Raw genomic sequence first — 16,559 nt, forward strand, 5'->3', positions numbered from 1 at the left:
AGCCCCACCACCCCCGTGAGCCGCAGGGGGGGGGCCTCGCTGCCGGCTCGGCATTGGAGGATCGGTGCTGAGGAAGGGGGAGACTGCAGCCCCCAGCCCCCGCGGGCGGGCGGGGTGGGGGCCGGCCTGCTGGCTCTGGCTGCTCTTGCATTGGCGGATGCGGGGAGGGAGGGGGGCAGGAAGCGGGGGGGCAGGGGGGGAGCCCGAGTGGCTGGAGGGGGGGGGGTCTCCGCGAATAGGGTGGGGGTCTTCTCGTCCAAAGAAGAGAGGAAAGTTTGCGGCGCCGGTGGTGAGGGTGCGTCGAAGCGGGCGGGGCCCGGACCGGGGCCGGCGGCGGCGGCGCTCGGTCGGGGAGCAGCAGCCGGGGGGCCCCCGCTGGATTTTTGTAGGGGGGGTGGTATCGCCCCCTCCTTCTCCTCCCCCCAGGGGTGAAAGTGCAAGAGGAAGTGCAGCCGCTGCCATCTTTCCTCCGCTCCAAACACACAGGGACGGACGGAGCCGGCAGCCCGGAGCCGCCGCCGGACCCCCGTCCCTCCCGGCTGCAGCCGCCGCGCCGCGCACGCCCCTTCCCGCGGCGGCTCCGCGGCCGCAGCGCCTCGTGGCGGCCGGGCCCGGGCGGGGCTCGCGCGGCCGCGCGCGCGCCTCGGCCGCCCGAGCCTTTTGTCTCGCCCCCCCCGCGCCGCGCGAGCCCCTCGCGCTGTGCAGGGAGCGCCGCGCGCGCGCCGCCGGCCCGGGCAGGGGCGGGGAACGAGCAGGAGGAGGCGGCGCGCGCCGCCGGGCGGCCCGAGAGCGCGCGCGCCCCCTGCGGGCGCCGGCGGGGCGGCGCAGCCCCCATGGAGCGGGTGAGCGAGGCCGCCGCCTGCGGCCCCTCGGCGGGCTGCTACACCTACCAGGTGAGCCGGCACAGCGCCGACGTGCTGCACAGCCTCAACCAGCAGCGCAAGAACGGCGGCCGCTTCTGCGACGTGCTCCTACGCGTGGGCGACGAGAGCTTCCCGGCGCACCGCGCCGTGCTGGCCGCTTGCAGCGAGTACTTCGAGTCGGTGTTCAGCGCGCAGCTCGGCGACGGGGCAGGTGGCGGCGGCGGCGGCGCGGAGGGGAGCGCGGCGGAGGCGGCGGCCGGCGGGGCTGCGGCGGCGACCGGCGGCGCCCCCGGGGGCGGGCGGGAGCTGGAGATGCACACCATCAGCTCCAAGGTGTTCGGGGACATCCTGGACTTCGCCTACACGTCGCGCATCGTGGTGCGGCTGGAGAGCTTCCCGGAGCTCATGACGGCCGCCAAGTTCCTGCTGATGCGCTCCGTGATCGACATCTGCCAGGAGGTCATCAAGCAGTCCAACGTGCAGCTCCTCGTGCCCCCCGCACGCCCTGACATCATGCTCTTCCGTCCGGGGGCTGCCGACCTCGGCTTCCCTCTTGACATGACCAACGGTGCCACTTTGGCGCCCAATGGCAATGGCATCGCTGGCATGCCTGAAGACGAGGCCACGCGGGCTGCGCTCAGCGCTGCGCAGTCCTCCCTCCCTGTCCTGCAGGGTGTGGACCGCCTGCCCATGGTGGCAGGACCTCTGTCCCCGCCGCTGCTGGCCTCACCCTTCCAGAATGTTGCTGCTAGTGCCCCCACTTTAAGCACCAAGAGGGGCAGAGGGCGTCCCCGTAAAGCCAATCTCTTGGACTCCATGATGTTCGGTAGCCCAGGGGGCCTGCGGGAGGCTGGGATCCTGCCTTGCGGTCTCTGTGGGAAGGTGTTCACGGATGCCAATCGTCTTCGGCAGCACGAGGCTCAACATGGGGTGACGAGCTTGCAGCTGGGCTACATAGACATCCCACCCCCACGGCTGGGTGAAAATGGTGTTCCTGGTCAGGACGACCCCGACGCGCCTCGAAAAAGAAGCAGGACGAGAAAACAGGTGGCCTGTGAGATCTGTGGCAAGATTTTTCGGGACGTGTACCACCTGAACCGGCACAAGCTGTCACACTCTGGCGAAAAGCCTTACTCTTGTCCGGTGTGTGGCTTGAGGTTCAAGCGGAAAGACAGGATGTCCTATCATGTTCGATCGCATGATGGCTCCGTGGGAAAGCCCTACATCTGCCAGAGCTGTGGGAAAGGCTTTTCCAGGTAAGAGAGTGCTTGTATGGACATTGACACACACAGAGACCTAGGGAGCTGACTTTCCTGCCCCTTGGAAATGTGCTTAGGATAGTTTGACTGTTCCACTTTAGAATGTTTAAAGGAATGAGACTTCCATCATTTCCTCTGAGATGCTGTTCTGCAGTCTCTGGGAAGGGTTTAAAAGTAATGAAGCCATTGAACTGGGAGTCAGTGGCTTCTGGCTACCGTTCCCAGCTTTGTCCCAGAGCTGGTGTGTGCGTGTCCTTGGGCAAGTCAGTCAGGCTCTGCCTCAAATGACTCTTCTGTGAAATGGGTATAGAAATAATTACCTGCCTCACAGAAGTGCCTTGAGATCGCTGATGTGTAGGTAGCTTAAAGGTGCTGTCGAAGTGCAAAATAATACATCGCAAGATTATTATTTTTCTCGTATCCATTTTAAATTTTCTTTTTCTTAACTTCCCTTCATTTCTCTTAGTTCGTAATGTTTTTTATCACCCAAATGTGAAGGAAGAGGTGAGATTTCAAAGGCTGCAGCATCAAGTATGTTTTAATACATGATCTTTGTGTCCTTTGGGTTTACATCCTTCTGAAGGGGATCCTGTTTCTGCCCTGCAACATACGTAAGATCTGTGCATTTAATGTTGCTGATTTTTTGTTGTCGCTGTTTGTGGGAGCTAATGTAATAAGTAGTTTGGTACACGTAGTTGTGATAGTGGTATCTTATAGTCTTGAGTTAATGAATTTGAAACTTTTTTGGAAGTTTGCCTCTCGCTTTGAGTGTAGAAGTAGTGGGGGGAGGGGGATGTACTCTGCTATTTCTGTACCAGCAGTCGGTTTTCCACGGCACTTGATTTGCTCTGACGTGAGGCAAGGACTCGAGATCTGAAAACAACTCAAAAGGCCACCAGGCTGTGTAAATTGTGGAATTTTGCCCCAGCTCTCTTTTTGATAGAGGGATTTTCTGTTATTGAAATAATTTATGAAAATGTAGCTCCCCCCGCCTCCCTTTTTAAATCGGCAGTAATTGGGGATGCGTCTTCATAAGGACTGCAGATTGAGTGATGGAAGGTCACAAAATGAAAACTTCATCTGTGGCTGGAAGTGAAAGTACTTTTCTTACTATAGCGCTACCCGGGATCGAGTGCCAAGTTTCATTGTTTTCATTGACACTTAAAGATTTCTGCTGTTGCTGTATGAAAGGTTTTTGTCATTAAGGGGAAGTGAGACATCCACGTTGAGTTCTTATTTTCCTCAGCAAGTTCATGTGAACAGGCGGGAACGCTGTTACAAAAGTTAACAACAAACCCGTTCGCGTATCTGTAAAACCGAAGTATGAATGAAAACTAGAGACTCTTTAAGCTTCAGTGTTCACTCTTAGGAGCAGCCAGAGGAAGTTGGAAGTGTGATGTGTAATTTTAGTGTCCTTTCCTGTGTTCAGTAGCGCAGCACTGAGGTTGCTGGGTTTGAGGCACCCAGGAACCCCAACAGGTCTGTCCGGTTGCACCGCCCCAGCTCCAGGAGCCCCCTGCACAGCCCGGCCTGTTCGTGTCTGCAGGGCGTGAATTCCATCCCGCGCCCTCTCATTGGTGCGGCCGGGAAGCTGGGGGAGGAGAGGGTGGAGAACTTGTTTCCAAGCAGTTTTGGTCTCATACAATGAAAAGCTTTCTTCCCACTAGGAGAAACTCCCACCAGGACAATCTGCAGCTCTTCAGTCCTTTCTGCTTCCAAGTAGGCTTTGCTGGTTGTGAAGAATGCTCTAACTTTCTACAGTAATGATTTGCTCTTCCATCGCACCTTCTAGTTGGAATATTCAGAGCACTTTGTTTGTATTAATGCAGTCTCTCTACCAAGTTGTAAGTTAGGAGCATTTTTTCATCTTGCAGGTGGAAAATGTGTCACAGCAACAGAGTTTAGATAGTCTTTTTGCAAGAGGCGCTTAAAGTTGGCTTTTTACATCTGTGTTTAGGACATAAACCAAAAGGGTGTGATTTTCAAATATTCAGCAACTGTAAATCAAAGTGCCCTGATTGTTAAGGTCTAAATAGGATTTTGGATGGGGACATGCAGGCTTGAAAATCATAACTTGTATTTCCTGTTTCCTCTGATCATTCAGTCATGATTTCTTCCTGAGAAAATGCTGCTTTTTAGCAAGTTGCAGAGGGTACATAACAAGGTAGAGTCCCAGTTGTTGACAATCTGGTTCTTGGAAAGTTAAGTATCACTACAATTGTCATAGATTACACACTGGGATATTATTTTTCTTTCTTTTTTTTTTTTCTTTTTTTTTTTTGTGTGTGTTAAAATTGTAACTTTAGTATTTGTTTTAAGTGTGCTTATGTGTGTTTTCCTTTAAGGCCAGACCACTTGAATGGACACATCAAACAGGTGCATACCTCAGAGAGACCTCACAAGTGTCAGGTAGGAGCCACAGGGGTTTAGATTGATGTTTGAGTAATCTTTGGCATTGCATTTATGTGTGCAGACAATTTTGAAATACCATGTATATGTGATTTGGGATGAATGTGTGTAAAGAACAGTGTTCCACAGTGACATCTGCTTTACATCCCTCCCTTCCCCTCTGACCTCATCTACACCTTTGGTGCTCCTGCCTCTCCCCCTTCCACCACTGCTCTTCCCTGCTGTGCTGTCCCAGTCTCGCCCTGGATCTCTGACCCAGCCACTGGGCTTGGAGTCCCTGTCACTGATGATTCCCTCCCTTTTTTTCACTTGCAGTTGTTGCCATCAGGAGGCTCTAATGCTAATTTCATTTTTTAAGAATAACTTAAAAAAAAATAGTAAATTGTAATTATCATAACGTGTCAATATACTATTTTTTAAAATTGCATAGCCTTCAGAACATTGCACTGAGCAAAATTGGAAGCTTTTTCTGTCTCAGGGAGAATATGAATAATGACATCACAATATCCTTTGTTGTACAATGTCATAATGTTGTATATGGATTTTTATAGTTAATAAGGTTGGAAAGATCAAATGAAGGAAGATACTTTGTAATCTATTTATAGAAAGATTTAAAAGGTGCCTGGAAGTATCAATTAACACAAAGCTGAGAATCAGCTTCCGCCATCACACATTGCCATCAGAGAGATGTTGGGCAAACTTTTAAAACAGTTGTTGGGCTAACAATCTCCATGCTTGGCTTCTGAAGAAATATTTAATATTTGTCTAAAGAAGCGGAAGCAAGACTCTATTCTTTTTTTTTTCTTTTGAGGACAGTGAAGGTTAGAGGATTTTTTTCTTCTAAAATATTTAACCCTGTTTTATGAAGCTAGACAATCCTACGTGATTGCTGCCTCCTGATCTGCATTGTTGCACGTTTTGACACACCTATATTTCTTTCAAATTGTGAGAGTTTTGAAACATTTTGAAATTTTAAGAATCCTGAGAAGTTTTCCAGACAGCTGCAGCCATCTAAAGGTTTCTGTTGACATCCATATGATCTGTGAAAGCCCAGCACATTTGAAAGTCAGGCCATGGAGCTGTCCCATTGATTTAACTGCATAAAGCCTTACATTGGCTCAAGTGTCTTGAGATGATTTATGGGTTACAGATTTATACAAACTGGAAAATTCCACTCCTAAAAAGAATTCACAGTGTGGGGACAGTGAACTGATGATGAATGTTTACATCCCAACAGGAACAGACACTCAGCTGATACCAAGATTGCTGGATGAACACTTTCACAGATAGCACAGATAGCTGAGAATTGTCCTTTGCAGCTGATGACTGATAATTCTTTTGTAGTTCAACATTGATTTAAGAATATTAAATACAAACTCTGTGAATCAGAGGATACACTAAGAGCTCAGAAGTAAAGAAACATGGAAGCTAAGATGGCCCAGTCAAGCTCAACTCCATTTCCTTGCACACATGAATTTTGTGATAGCAGTTTCCAAGAGCAGTCTTTCTTACTGTGTGTTATCTAAAGTGCCATATTACTGTATACACTGCTCATTTCAGCTAAAAGGTACAGGCTACAGGTTACAATCATCAACACAGAGTTGAGATTGTCCTTCAGGCTTGGGTTGTTCTTGATTTTTGATTGCTTAGCCCTGCAGAGTTAATTTTTCATGAATCATAAGGTGCAGAAAATTTAATGACCTGTTGTATCTTTGGAGAAAATGCTTTGCAATATCCTATCAGATTTAGAAAGTCTTCTTGAATATCCCCAGATCTGCTGTACATTGTAGAAACCACAGAGGGGATGCAGTCACTGAGAACTTGTTCCAAATAGGAAAACTGATGAATAAATTGATGATGTTCTCCCTGTGATTATCTCATAATCAGTTATGCATCTGTTCCTTTATATGTATCTAACACAGGATCTGGCCACCAAGAAGGAAAATAGCTTAATATTGGCATGTTGTTTGCCCATTTTCCATTCTCTTTTTCCATTGATTTTGTTTGGCAAATTAGCTCCCCCTGAGAGCAGCCTGAACAGCCTTGAGGATCCTTTTTGAGTCTGTTTAGTTCCTGTTGAAAATTCCTGTTATTGTCATGCTTTGTTTATGTTTACTGGAAAAGAGAATTACTCCATTAACAGCAGAGCACTCCAGAATCCTCTATTGTAATGGCATTTTTGAAATTTGTGCTCTGTTATGATTTAAACAAACTGGCCATTTACCTGAGCTCTAAGGTATCTTTGCAAACTGGTGATAATGTTTTGTTGGTGTGGCATCACAGCCACACTTTGGAGTACCAAAAAGTGGGAAGGTGTCAACCCAACTTCAGAATGAATGAAAGTATGAGAAACAGGACAATTTTAAGCTGAACATCCCTGCAACAGCAATAGTTTTCAGTGCTCAGTTTGTAATCCTGCACTCATCCCCTGAAATAACAGCTGTGCTTCACAGATCTCTCACAAGTATCCTAACTTGCAGCACCTCTACACCTGATGCCAAAGCCTTGACTCCAGCTTTGTCATTGCTGTTAATGTAGGCTCAGATTAGGGAAGATCTCCACAGAGCCAAAGCAGCTGAGAAATCAGATCCAGGAAGCTGCTTTGGTGTCCAGGCAAATGGCACTCTGGATCTTTTCCCCTGGATTGTTGCACTGGTGAATTTATCCTTTTTTCCCCAGTCTGGCAATTGAGTTCTGGCTACAGGAGGAGGAGTGAGTCTGGTTTGTGGCCAGAATGGGGCAGTTCAGTTTCTGACCCCACGGGATGGGGTGAAGCTGTCAATGTGTGAAAGTCAGGCTGCAGTCTGGGAGCAAACAGTGATCTGAAAATCTGGGCACATGAAAGAACAAGGGGAGAAAACACAAGTTTGCTCCTCTCAGAGACAAGACAGGTTGTTCATCAAGCAAATTAAATAAAATTAAAAATGCTGGTTAAATTAAAGCACAACTTAATTGGCATCCCAAGTCCAGTGCGTATCCCATTGATTTCAATGCAGAATGAGTTTCTTCCTGTCCTAATTTCTCTTACTTCCTGCCTATTAGCAGGAAAATGGCAGCCACCATGGAATAAGCTCAGAGACATCCACATCCATAGAAAAGTTGAAACTTCAAGAGGTATTTCTTAAACAATGTTTTTAAACTTTATATATTCTTTTTGATCTATTTATATACCTGTGCAATGTTTGATAGGAAAGCACTGGAGAGTTTTCTTCTATGATTAACAATTAATGACAAATACTTAGCACTCATTTAGCACTTCACATCTTTCATAAAATAAAACTTTTTTTTCCTCTATACCTTTTATAAATATTAACTATTTGAATATTAACTTTGGGATTTTCTTTAACCCTAGTCCTGTCTCCCATTGTTATGATTCAGCTAAACTGGTTCTTGCTTTCTCCACTGGACTTAATTATTGTTTTTAAGCTTTGTTGCAGATATATTTATTATATAGCTTATCCAAAGGTGAGCTTTACACAACTCAGCAGCAACAGTGAGAAATCAAACACATAAATTTTTATATTGCTTTTGCCTAAGCTTTCAACTTGCTAAGTTCACTGTGGGATAGATTTGGTTTTACTTTGGCATCGCTGTATTTATGTGATTTGTCTCTGGTCTGCTTCTCATTGGCTAAAGCACTCCCAGTGCTCAGGTATGGACCTGCCTGTGGCTCCATAGCTTTAAAATTATTGATGATGGATCTCTTGGCTGTCATTGTTGATACTCTAGTGATAAATCTTTAGCTGATAGCCAGCAGATTGATTTGCATCAGTGCTGCAATCCTGCCTTAAGAGAGTGCTTACCTCTAAGAACGCTTTAGTAAGTGAAAGCTGCACCTGTTTTGCTCAGCGCTGTGTACTGAGATCACAAATGAAGAGAAATCTTTTATGTTTAAGAATTTGCCTCTTAAACCTCAATACTTGTAATTTATAAATCTTTGTCTGGTGAGCCTAGTTAAACTGTGCATGTTGCAGAAATCCAGATAATTTTACTGTTGCCCTTTCAATTTCATTAAGTCCTGATCCTCTGGGGTGTTAAGTCTCGTACTTGCTGCAGAGCAGCCTCAGCTCCATGGGAGTTTTCCACACTTCAGCATCTCACAGGATCGAATGAGTGTAAAGCCTGGTGAAATTGATAGGTGCTTTTCAGCTGCCTTCAGTGGTTTTTGGATTAAGCTCTTGATTAACTGAATTTTATGTAATTACATTTTTCTCTTCTGTATTATCAGTTCCACTTAAATGAGTTATGATTTTGGAATTTTACTAAGATTGTTACTTTTACAAGTCATATCTCTATTGAAACAGTGGTTTAATTACACACTGGTATTTAAAAATTCAGTTTATACCCAGTTCCCAAGACAGTGAGCAGCCTCATATTATTTTTTGGGGGGGTTCTGGTTATATCTCTTAAAACTGTGATATTTTATATGAAGTTGGTGTAAACAAAACACTGTACACTCTTGAATGTCACTGCTCTGGCTTGGTCTGGTTGTTCTGATGTGTGTTTGCTTTTGTTTCTCCTCTTGCACTTGTGAAATGGTTTAGACTATAATCCTAATCCCTTGTGCAGCATATTGCTGGTGATTTATTTCCCTTCACACCTTAGAGACAGAGCAAGCCTTTCAGACCTGGCAGGCCACTGGAACAGGCTGTGGGCACAGCCTGCCTGCCCATTGCTGGGGTTAGAAAAATGGGAGGGAGCCTTCACTTACCACACAGATTTCAGCTGGAAAGTGGGCAAATAGAATCAATATTACCTTATGCCAAATCAAGCTTGTTTTGTGGCACTAAGTGCAATATGATACCTTGACCAGGGGTAAGTTAAACCAGATTACAATGTCATGCAGTTATTTTGATATCTGCTCAGTTTTGAGGCTTCACTGCTACGGTTTGTCTGCACTGCTGCTGTGGATACCAGAGTGACTCTTCCACTGTCTCTGGTCATGTTGTCATCCCAGACAGTTCTGTGATCCTTTGTTTGTATGTCTTCACACTCCAAAAGAATTCTGTGTACTGAAGTTAGATTTATGTCATCAAAGAGCAGAATTGAGGAAAATGACAGAGAGGACATTTGAGTGGTTTAAAGTGATTGTAATGGCTCAGTAAAATGGCAGAACTTAATGTAAACACAGCAAAGTGGTTTCTGCTATTTCTTTTGTTAAATATTACTTAAAATTTTAATATCTTTGTCCTCAGAAAGGAGCTAAAACCTTACAAGTCTATCTTGGAGTAAGTTTTACTGTCTGTAGTGTGTCAGAGCTGTTTTCTTGCAGCTTTAGTTCTTTTGAGTGGTAACATTACAGCTTGTGCAATGTGTTGGTGTTCTGAATTTTTTATCTGGGGGAAAATGGCTTGTGCATCATCATGCACAGTACCTAAGGTATTTACTCTAAAGAATGCTAAATATATTCAGCAGTATCAGTGCTGTCAGCAGAGCTGATGACTCACATGGTTGTGTTACACCTGCAGACCTGCAATGCTTCCTTTGCCACGCGGGACCGGCTGCGCTCACACCTGGCGTGCCACGAGGACAAAGTCCCGTGCCAGGTGTGTGGGAAGTACCTGAGAGCAGCATACATGGCAGATCACTTGAAGAAGCATAGTGAAGGACCAAGCAACTTCTGCACTATCTGTAACCGAGGTAATGAAGAAACTGTTTTTAATTGCACTGGGGTGGGCCAGCACCCGAGGGGAGCTGTAAGGCTGCGTGACTCTCTGCAACAGGAGGAGGTTGTACCCTGTTTGTGTCCATACTCTGCTTTTCCTGCTGAATCCTTAACCCTGAAACTGATGGAGTACAGGTCTGGCCTTTTCACATGGATCCCAAAGAAATCTGAAGCAAATTTTATTTGCTAATAGCCAGATCCCTCTACAATAACCATGATTACTTGCATTGCTGCTGTTCAACATGCATCTTCTTATTTTTTTCCTATACCTGATTAGACTGGAGCCCTTGCAGTCAGTTTGGAAGAATGTTTTTGTATCTTTGAAATACACATCAAGTTGAAAATCATACATTGAACATAAATCTACATTGTGTTACTAAGTATTACTTAACCTCCTGGTGCAACAGAGTCAAGCTGCTTCTCCCTCTTAATTGCTTTGTACTAATATACATTTCTAAAACATACTTTGTAAACAGCACTGGAAATGTGGTTTACCTTTATTTGTACAAATCCAGCTTTTCACAGTTAAAAGGGACCCATAAAGATCACCAAGTCCAACTCTCTGCACCATGCAGCACTATGTAAAACTAAACCATCTGACTAAGCTTGTGAAGCTTTTCCATCTTTTTTGGTATTCTTCAGTTGGAGAGAGTTGGAAATTTAGGCTTTGTGGGATGTAAGGCAAGCTGGAAAAATTATTTTTGACTTACTGGTGTTTTCTTTTAAGGGATTGATTCACAAGTTCAAAATGCCTTAATGCCTTTTTGGCTCACACAGGTATACATAGCTAGTAGGTGTTAGAAGAGATTGCTGCTGTGTTTTGGGATTTGTTTTTTCTGATGAGTCTTTTTTCCTGACATGTTCTTTTTTCTAGTTTAAGAGAGGTGAAATCTTTTGAGAAAATAAAGTTCTTCTGTGTTTAATGTGCAGACTGTACAGGGAGCTTATGGAGTTGATGAGTAATGAGACATTAAATTGCAAGGGAGGTGTTTCCTTGTTGAACAGTCTGTAAATCCTGAAAGTGATGTTGTCAGTGTGAATGGAAAAGGCATGTGGGTTGAAAATCTTCAGGTTTTGAAGCTCCAGGTAGATGGTGTGAAATGAAGCTGGCCCTCCTTTGCAGAAGGCCTGGCTTCTGAAAAACAGTTTAAGTTTATCCTGATTCTTTTTGTGGCAACAACATGGCAGATATTGTTTGAGATCAGGTGCTATCCTGCTCCCCTCCCGTTGAACATAGTGCCAGACAGAAACTCAGATGGGCTGGGAGGAATTGTCTTGTTTCCACGATTTGTAAGCTTGAATTTCAACTTCACTACCACTGGATGTCACTGCAGCTCTTTGGAAATGGAGCCAGAGTGACAAAGACAGACCCGGCATTCAAACAATAAAATGACTGAGTGGTTTATTCACATTTTACAAATCTAAATGTACAGTGGGAATTGAAAGAAAATATATACTTCTGTAGAAGGATAGGGAACCTGTTGTACAGCAAACTTTAAGCAACTACTTTCTTCTTACAGTTTGTGTTTTTATGGGAATTGTCACAATTGTCTGCTGTGAATTTCAGTTTGCATCAGGATTTAAAACATGTAATTATGAATAATGTTAAGTTTCATAGGAAGTGTTAAAATTCATAGGAAGGGTAAGCTACAGACTGGATTTATCAAACAGTTGTGTTGTGAACTCATTGCTTTATGCTGTAAATTTTGGTTATAGGTTTATGATCAATGACAGCAGAATTTTTAATCCCAGGTGTTCTAGAATCAAAGTATAATGTTCATTGTTTTAAATAATTCTTTTTTAAACTGTAGAGCCTGGCAAGATGAAGTCTAATGGAAAATTTCTGGATTAGAAATATCTATTTGATAGGCATTGGTGCAGTCAGAAGGCACACACAGTAACCTGATCATAGCTGTGCCATGGCTGGGGTGCTTGTGCAGAGAGATTTTGTTTATTCTTCCCTTGGCTAATGTGCTGATGTATTTTTTAATTGAAACTTAGCTGGTTCTGGATATAGTAATTGTCAGCCTCTGGATATAGTAATTGTCAAGCAAGAATGCTCTGCAAGCTCAAGCTGCTTGTGGAGAGAATTTTGGATGTTGGCCATGTAAAAAAAAAAAAAAAAAAGTGGATGGAAAGGTGACATTCCTGGTGTTAATGACAGCCTCAGACTCCCTGAGTTTATCCCACTGGACTGAAGGCTTTGCTGTGCACCTTATTGAGGTGTCTGGTGTTGTTTTAAAGGTTTAATGGCTTTAGGAGATGGGATGGAACTCAGTACCTGGCAGAAAGGAATAGGCAATAGTTTGCCATGTCATGTGGCTCATTTGTTTATCACACCTATTTCTTTTACAATGTTGTGGTATAATTTTAAAGAACTACCAGCTGTGAGTTGTTTTTTTCCAGGTTGTTTTCTTACTCGAGGTCTTTATGCTTGGAGTAATCATGGAAGCAATTAAATCTTGTTAAATCAGGGAAACAGTGAAGTGGTTCTGGGGGGTTTTGCATTGGGGTTTTTTTCCCCTCCTGGGATTTTGGGGGTTGTCTCTTTTTCTTTTTTGTTTGGTATTTTGTGGTTGTTGTGGGTTTTTTTCTTTAAAGAATTTGTCTAAAATGTGCTTAAAAACTGAATCCTCAAGCCTCACATTTTTAGACAAATTCTCTTTAATCGGTTTAAATAAAGAAAACTTGCTCCTGTTGTGTTGTTACACAATCTTTTACCATCCTTAGGAACTTTATTTGCTTGTGTGGGCTTTTTCAAAGTATTCCAGAGATTAATGACTTTGGTACTTAGTAATGACAGCTGCACCTCAGAACTTGGGGTTGTGTTTTAAACAAATAGACATTGTTTGTTTCACAGAATCAAAGTAGTTAGGAAAAGGGTGAATATTCCAATCACAAATGAGAATTTATTTTTTCACACTGAGTTCTTGTACATTCATGGGGGACAGAGTGCAGTAAATAAAGTAAAAAACATTTTCCTCATGTTCCAGCTAAATCCAAATTGCAATTTTTATTTTTGAACAAGGAGCATCCTGCAATTATTTCTGCAGTTTATCTCCTTATAGACCTTATCTAAGAGATCAAGGGACAGGTCCCATTTGTATAAAGTAGATCATTTTCTCTCTATACATGTTTTTAATATTGGTTCTTCTGGTATGAAGAAATAATTTGTCTTGCAAAGTGGAGAGATGTATATGAGTAAAGCAATAAATACATTCCTGCTCTGAAAAATACTGCCACTTTATCCTCTGGATTAGTCTGCCTTTGCTCTGAAAGAGATTTTAAGAGTGAAGGATTATGGTTTATAAACCCCCATCTTCATAGGACAGGCATTCATAATTAAAGTCTGGTGGAGATAAAAAGGCCAGTCCTAAGTGCTTCAGTAGAAAATTAGGATGAAAACAACCCCAGCAAAGTCTCCCTTTAACCAGTTTCCCATGAAGCAGTTTGCATTCTTAGGGTTTTGATGGAAGTTGATGACTCACATGTTCATCTGCCAAGTGCATAAAGGGGAGCTAACACACTTTGCAGCAGTTTCCATTCTATAAAACAATGAACTCTACAAATAGAACTGCAGAGTTCAGAAAAAACCCTGTGTGCAGAGATTACAAGTTCAGATTTTCCTGTGTCAGTTTGGTGTAGAAAAGCACTGAATAGCTGCATGTAGTCCTTTTTTAATGGCTGGCAGGGAGATTTTAATGCATTGCTGCATGAGAGGTTGATCTCAGCATGCATGTGGTTATTAGCCACATGTGTGAAATAAGGAAAGCACCTCACAGGTGGAAGTGTCACCATTGTATCTGTACACTGCCCTTTGCTCTGCCAGTCAAAGACTGGTTCTTTCAGGTCTGCAATGAATTTTTGGTATTTGTAGGAATATATTCTCTTGCTGCCCAGTGAGATTTTCAATGCAGCATTTTGTGTCTGAGGGTAGGTCTTGCATTATTTCAGAGGATATTATCCTTACATGAATTCCCTGCATCACTTGGCCTTGGTGATTCTGCTCCATTGTATTTTGAGAGTCACATGTTCTTGGTTTCTTCAGTTGTGATGTATCTACTTTCTGTACTTTTATCTTCAGCTCGGGGGTGCACAGTAACTACACACAGTTCATTCTCAGCAGCCTGCCCCTTTTCCCTTCAGCAGCTTGCTGTGGAGTTCTTGCTTTGCAGGACCTGTATACATAATCCTTAATAACCTCTGGATAAAAGTCAGGGTAGAGGGGTATTCTGTGTGCTAGGCACAGGGCACATTCATTATTAAATTCAGCACCTGAAACTAACAGCTGCAGTCAGAAAATCCACCCCAGAGAGGTGTGTAGTACTTGCTTTGCAGCATTCCTAATATATTACTATATATCATCAAATGTAAATGCAGTTATATCACTATAAAAATGGCTTTATGGTAGAATATCTACTCATATTTTAAGGAAATTATTGTTATGAAAGTTCTCTTGCAAGGACTTGTGCTGCAAATGCTATATTGGTTTAAAAAAATCTAGGGCTTGGGTTTTCTCTAACCTGCAACTCTGGGTCTGCACTGGTGAACCTTGTGTTGTGCTCTTAGTTGTTAGTGGGAAATATTTCTAACAAGAAAGTGCCATAATACTCTGTTCATAGTATAACAGAAAATTAAGCTGCTTGGTGGTGGCAGCTTTACCTCTGTAGGAAGTCTTTAAAACTCTGCCTCCTATATGGTCCAATGTGCTAGTAGTGACTGCAAATCTTACTGAGGTTGAATTTAAAAACTTTCAAAGTATATGTGAGATAATTCCTTGCATTAAAGAAAAATTACATGAGACTTAGACATTTTAAAAAGCACATACACAAATGTAAAAACCTGCTTTGTTCAGAAATCAATTGTTTGATATATATGTTTTTATTTTCAGTGTTTGGTGCTTACAGATCAGAGCTGATAAAAATACTGAAATTTATTTTTAGTACTTTTTGTTAACTGTAGACAAAATATGAGTTCTAGTGTATTTTTTTAAACTCAGGGTGAGCTGACTGCAGGAAGAATTTTTCAAGAATTACTATTGAGCAAAAGTGTATACCTTAAAAAGTCAATAGTTTCAGCTTTCTGCCTTCTAGAAGTTGCTATAAGTGCTATAGAAACTTAAGGGGAAAAGCACACTAAACCAACAAGGGTTCTCAATAGATAGCATTCCTTCAGACCTTAAGAGCACAAAATCTACTAATTGGAACTATCTTCCAGTGTATTATCAGATGACAAAAATATTTTTAATTAAAAAAAATAAACCAGCAGAAAAATGGTGAAGAGACGTGGGTGCCTTTTTGTATGATGTCTCTTCTGCCTTTTTTCCAGAAATTTCATGTCACCTGCTAGGTTTGCTTACACAGAATTTGTTTTTAAGGAGGCTGCTCTCTCTTTCTGACTAACAAAAAGCAAACTCAGTCTGATGAAAAGTGTGCATTGCATTTCTGCCTGAGGATGACAGGACTCCTACGTGAGCATGTCACAGGGAACAGGTGGAACAGCAGCTTTAAAATAGGGAGCAGGGGCAAGAGAAAGATTAAAGGAACAGGGAAGGCAGATGTGTGTCTTTGCTGGTGGCAGGATCTCATCTCCTTTTATCTTGTTTAGGTTTCTCCTCTGCCTCCTACTTAAAGGTCCATGTTAAAACCCACCACGGTGTTCCCCTTCCCCAGGTCTCCAGGCACCAGGAGTCCATCCCGAATGGGGGAGCAGCGTTCCACTGCGTCAGGACCTATGGCATCAAAGGCAAGAGACTCCTGCTCTGCACCTTGCTGCTCTGGGCAGGGCTTTGTGGTGTGGGTGTCGGGCTGGGCAGGAGAAATGGGAGGGAGGAAGGACAGGGAAATACTGGAGAGGAGCTTAGGGAGATGCAGGGAAATTCCATAGCACCATGTAGGATATCATACCTGTCATTGGAGAGCTGATTTAACAAGTCTAGGGGAAGGAAATGGGCACAGGAGAGTATGTGAAGCTTTGGCAGCTTCTTCAGTTTGGAAGATTGAAAAAGCCATGTTAGTTCATCTTGACCCTCTTCCTTGGAGCAGTCAGCATCTGAATTTTGCCTGAGGGCGAATTTGTTAGTCCCACCCCCCTTGAATCTCGCGCCAGTCAAACCCCTTTTGTGGTTTTGCTAGGAGCCATACTGTACATGCAGCCAGCTGTCTGTAGCTAAACTTACACTTGGAAATGCAGTGTTGGGGAGGAGAGGTGAAGGGTGATAATAGTACCAGTGCTTTCTTGTTTTGACATTCATTTAACTGGGGGGGGGGAGAAAAAGTTGTTATTGTAAGCATAGCCGAGTTAAGCACTGCTTAACTTCTGAATAAGTAAAGCAGTGTGCTTGCCTGTGTAGAATAGCTTTTT

At 43.6% G+C, this 16,559-nt stretch overlaps 1 protein-coding gene across 4 annotated transcripts in view; it reads left to right on the forward strand.

Annotated features, from left to right (window-relative positions):
* Positions 1-833: 833 nt before the first annotated feature.
* Positions 834-16,559, forward strand: part of PATZ1 (POZ/BTB and AT hook containing zinc finger 1) — a 115,053-nt gene continuing 99,327 nt past the window's right edge. Inside the window, exons 1-5 of one of the 4 annotated variants that reach the window (XM_054288612.1) lie at positions 834-2,119; positions 4,468-4,531; positions 7,574-7,645; positions 10,000-10,171; positions 15,804-15,941. In XM_054288612.1, coding sequence (XP_054144587.1) covers positions 834-2,119; positions 4,468-4,531; positions 7,574-7,645; positions 10,000-10,171; positions 15,804-15,941 — 1,732 coding nt within the window. The remainder of the gene's footprint in view (positions 2,120-4,467; positions 4,532-7,573; positions 7,646-9,999; positions 10,172-15,803; positions 15,942-16,559) is intronic. The other 3 variants (XM_054288609.1, XM_054288611.1, XM_054288610.1) reach the window with 3 other exon arrangements.

Source organism: Melozone crissalis, unplaced genomic scaffold (assembly GCF_028551555.1).
Source record: "Melozone crissalis strain CALT ecotype California unplaced genomic scaffold, PUWL_Pcris_2 ptg000063l_1, whole genome shotgun sequence".
Lineage (NCBI taxonomy): Eukaryota > Metazoa > Chordata > Aves > Passeriformes > Passerellidae > Melozone > Melozone crissalis.